At 45.9% G+C, this 3,784-nt stretch overlaps 1 protein-coding gene across 1 annotated transcript; it reads left to right on the forward strand.

The window, feature by feature from the left end:
• Window positions 1-814: 814 nt before the first annotated feature.
• LOC135698003 (DNA replication licensing factor Mcm3-like) lies at window positions 815-3,583 on the forward strand. Its single transcript, XM_065217868.1, has 3 exons — window positions 815-969; window positions 1,032-2,321; window positions 2,386-3,583. Exons 1-3 carry the CDS (start codon window positions 904-906, stop codon window positions 3,484-3,486), a joined length of 2,457 nt encoding a protein of 818 aa, XP_065073940.1. The 5' UTR covers window positions 815-903; the 3' UTR covers window positions 3,487-3,583.
• Window positions 3,584-3,784: the final 201 nt, after the last annotated feature.

Below are 3,784 nucleotides of genomic sequence, written 5' to 3' on the forward strand. Positions count from 1 at the left end.
TAGATTCCATTCATCGGAGCAAAACCAGTTTACTTCTTTTTTGACAACTCCATTGACTTCTCGACGCAAGATCTCACTAACACAACCTTGCTAGTGTATTCGTGTAAACTCGATTTGTTTATTATTTTCAACCCCGAAATCAGCTGTCAAAGTGTTCGACTTGACAGCGGTTTTTATTTTTTTTATTTTCAACCAGTAAAACGCATGTATTAGTGAAACTGATCACTAATACCATAGAGGTAACTCTAAGACTAGAAGGTCCCGAAATAACGTGCTCAACTTTATGGCTCAGCTCTGGTACTCTCTTCGGTCCCAAGCTAATCGATTCACCCCTCGAAACATAGGAAAAACCAATAACCCCTCATTTTATCTGTCAAACTTTCATAGCGAATCAAAACAAACATAGTGTAGTAGTAGAATTTCGACTAGAATGGGATACGATAATCGTTTGCTTGAGACCAATAGGCTAGTCAAGCAGTGAGCCAATTGAAACTCGTTAGTTTCGAATTGATTGTTGCTAATACTAACGGTGACAAAGAACTCTATACAGCATGCGAAAATAATTGCGATCTACCCAGTCACTGAGTAGCCTCAAAATAGCGTGAGATAAATCGGTATATCTGGCAACACTGGGCCCTCTTTGAATCAGAGACAAAGCATGTTCTCCCAGATATGAGTCTGTGGTGTGCCATGCCGCAAAGTGAGTATGGGTTCCGCAATAAGATAAACGTCAAACATCGAAGTTTTCGCGCGCTTTCTGTTGTGCGCCACTCGCACGGAAGCCATTCCATTCGTCGGTTCTTTTGCTAGCGGACGGGTTGTTGAAATTTGATCGGAAATTTACTATAAATAGTGACGAAATTGCCCAAATTTCTTATTAAATATTAACTGTTGTTCGAAGCTATGGCCGATGAAGATCAGCGCATTCGTGATATCCAGCGCGAATATTTGGATTTCCTTGACGATGAGGTGGGTTTGACGTAGATTTGAAGTGGGTTCCAAAATTCTGATGATCTGTTTTCTTTTTCCAGGAGGACCAAGGAACCTACACGGCTCATGTTCGTAAAATGGTTTCGGACAATGCCAAACGATTGGTGGTTAATGTGAACGATCTTCGCCGCAAAAATCCGGCCCGTGCCTTAGCTCTGCTGAACAGTGCCTTCGATGAGCAGTTGGCGTTCTCGCGTGCCCTCAAAGAATATGTTTCCACTGTGGATCCCAGTTATGCCAAATCGCACGAGGATTTCTTCGTGGCTTTTGAGGGCAGCTTCGGAAACAAGCACGTCACTCCCAGGTCTTTGACGTCGATATATTTGGGAAATTTGGTTTGCGTGGAAGGTATCGTTACGAAGGTTTCTTTGATCAGACCGAAAGTGGTCAAGAGTGTGCATTATTGCGGTGCTACAAAGAAGGTGATGGAACGTCGCTATACAGATTTGACCTCTTTTGAGGCGGTGCCATCAAGCGCAGTTTATCCTACGAAGGATGACGATGGAAATCTACTAGAGACGGAATTTGGTTTGTCAGTTTACAAGGATCATCAGACTTTGAGTATCCAGGAAATGCCGGAAAAGGCTCCGGCTGGGCAGTTGCCTCGATCGGTTGATGTGATTTGTGATGATGACTTGGTCGATCGTTGCAAGCCGGGAGATCGTGTGCAAATTGTGGGCAACTACCGTTGTTTGCCAGGCAAGCAAGGAGGCTACACAACGGGAACATTCCGGACGGTACTGATTGCGAATAACATCTCCCAGCTGAACAAGGAAAGTACACTAAACGTCACCCGAGCGGAAATCAATCTATGTAAGAAGTTGGCCAAGCACCATGATATTTTTGACATGCTTTCAAAGAGTTTGGCTCCATCTATTCACGGACATGAGTATGTTAAGAAGGCTATTCTTTGTTTGCTGCTAGGCGGGATTGAGAAGAACTTGGCAAATGGAACTCGTCTTCGAGGGGATGTTAATGTTTTGCTCATTGGCGATCCCAGTGTGGCCAAGTCTCAGCTGTTGCGTTATGTGCTGAATACAGCTCCACGGGCAATCACCACCACTGGTCGAGGATCCAGTGGTGTTGGGTTGACTGCAGCCGTTACTACGGACCAGGAAACGGGAGAACGTCGTCTGGAGGCCGGTGCTATGGTGTTGGCTGATCGTGGTGTCGTTTGTATTGACGAATTCGACAAGATGAGCGATATGGATAGGACTGCCATCCACGAAGTTATGGAACAGGGCCGTGTAACAATTTCCAAGGCGGGAATTCACGCTGCATTGAACGCCAGATGTTCTGTTTTGGCTGCTGCTAATCCGGTCTATGGTAGAGTAAGTATTATCATTGAGCCATCTAAAAAGATACCAATCTAACTTTTTTTTTTAATGATTTTAGTACGATCAGTACAAAACCCCGATGGAGAACATTGGTCTGCAGGATTCTCTGCTGTCCCGTTTCGATTTGCTGTTCGTCATGTTGGACGTCATCGACAGCGACCACGATCGGATGATTTCCGATCACGTGGTTCGAATGCATCGCTACCGCAATCCGAAGGAACAGGACGGTGACGTTCTCCCGATGGGCGTAAATGCGGTCGATATGCTTTCCACCATCAATCCAGAAACGCGTGACGACAAGGAAACGCCCATGTACGAGAAGTACGATCCGCTGCTCCACGGAAGTACCCGGAAGAAAACCGATCAGATCCTATCGGTGGACTTTATGCGCAAATACATTCACATTGCCAAGTGTCTGAAGCCGAAGCTGACGGAATCTGCTTGCGAGATTATTTCCAACGAGTACTCCCGCCTTCGTTCGCAGGATTTGATGGATTCGGACGTAGCCAGAACACAACCGGTTACGGCTCGTACTCTGGAAACGTTGATTCGTTTATCCTCGGCTCACGCAAAGGCTCGTATGGCAAGGACTGTCACGGAAAAGGACGCCCAGGCAGCGATCGAGCTGATTCAGTTCGCCTACTTCAAGAAGGTTTTGGAAAAGGAGAAGAAGAAGCGCAAACGAGCGGAGGACGATTCCAATGACGAAGAGCAAGAGGAAGATGACGAAGGGGAAGTGGCACCGAGTACACAAGAATCCCGCGCTAGTCGTCGGGCAAAGCGCACTCGTATTGAAGACCAGGAGGAATCCGATACGGAGGACCTGGTATCGCCGGCACCGGATTCAGGGGATCTTACCAGGAGGCAAACAATTTCGGCTCCGGGAACAAGTGGAATCACCACACCTTCAACAGTTCCGATGGAGACCGAAGAGGCGGCAGAGATTTCCGATGAAAGATTGAAGATTTTCAAGCAAGGTGTTTCCCAAGCGTTCCGACAGGCTCGGGAACAGTCGCTACAGGTGGCTCGTCTCAAACAATATATCGATGAGAACAGTGGCGCGGAGGCGTTCTCCAAAGGTGAGGTGCAGGCGGCCATTGCACGGATGACCGAGGACAACCAAATCATGATGCACGACGGCATTGTGTTCTTGATCTAAGTTTCGTTGTCAGTTTCATTCTTGATCATAATATGTGTACCTTACTAGCTTACAGTTACGGTTTATCATTAGGTTTACAGTTTTTCATAATAAAAGCATCGTGTTGGTTTGAAATACATAGCATTTGGAGCTTACGTATGACATTCCATGTAGGTATGTATCCAAAGATAAATTCTATGAAGAGAATTACGCAATAGAGAAGTTCAGTGCCAACATTTCATTTGGGTGAAACTGCTTTTGTAAACAATGGCTTCAACCTCGCAAATAAAAGTTCACTCCTGCAAATTAACGATGTTAG

This window comes from Ochlerotatus camptorhynchus, unplaced genomic scaffold, assembly GCF_037179485.1.
Source record: "Ochlerotatus camptorhynchus isolate MF236.1 unplaced genomic scaffold, CSIRO-AGI_Acam_v1.1 ptg000081l, whole genome shotgun sequence".
NCBI lineage: Eukaryota > Metazoa > Arthropoda > Insecta > Diptera > Culicidae > Ochlerotatus > Ochlerotatus camptorhynchus.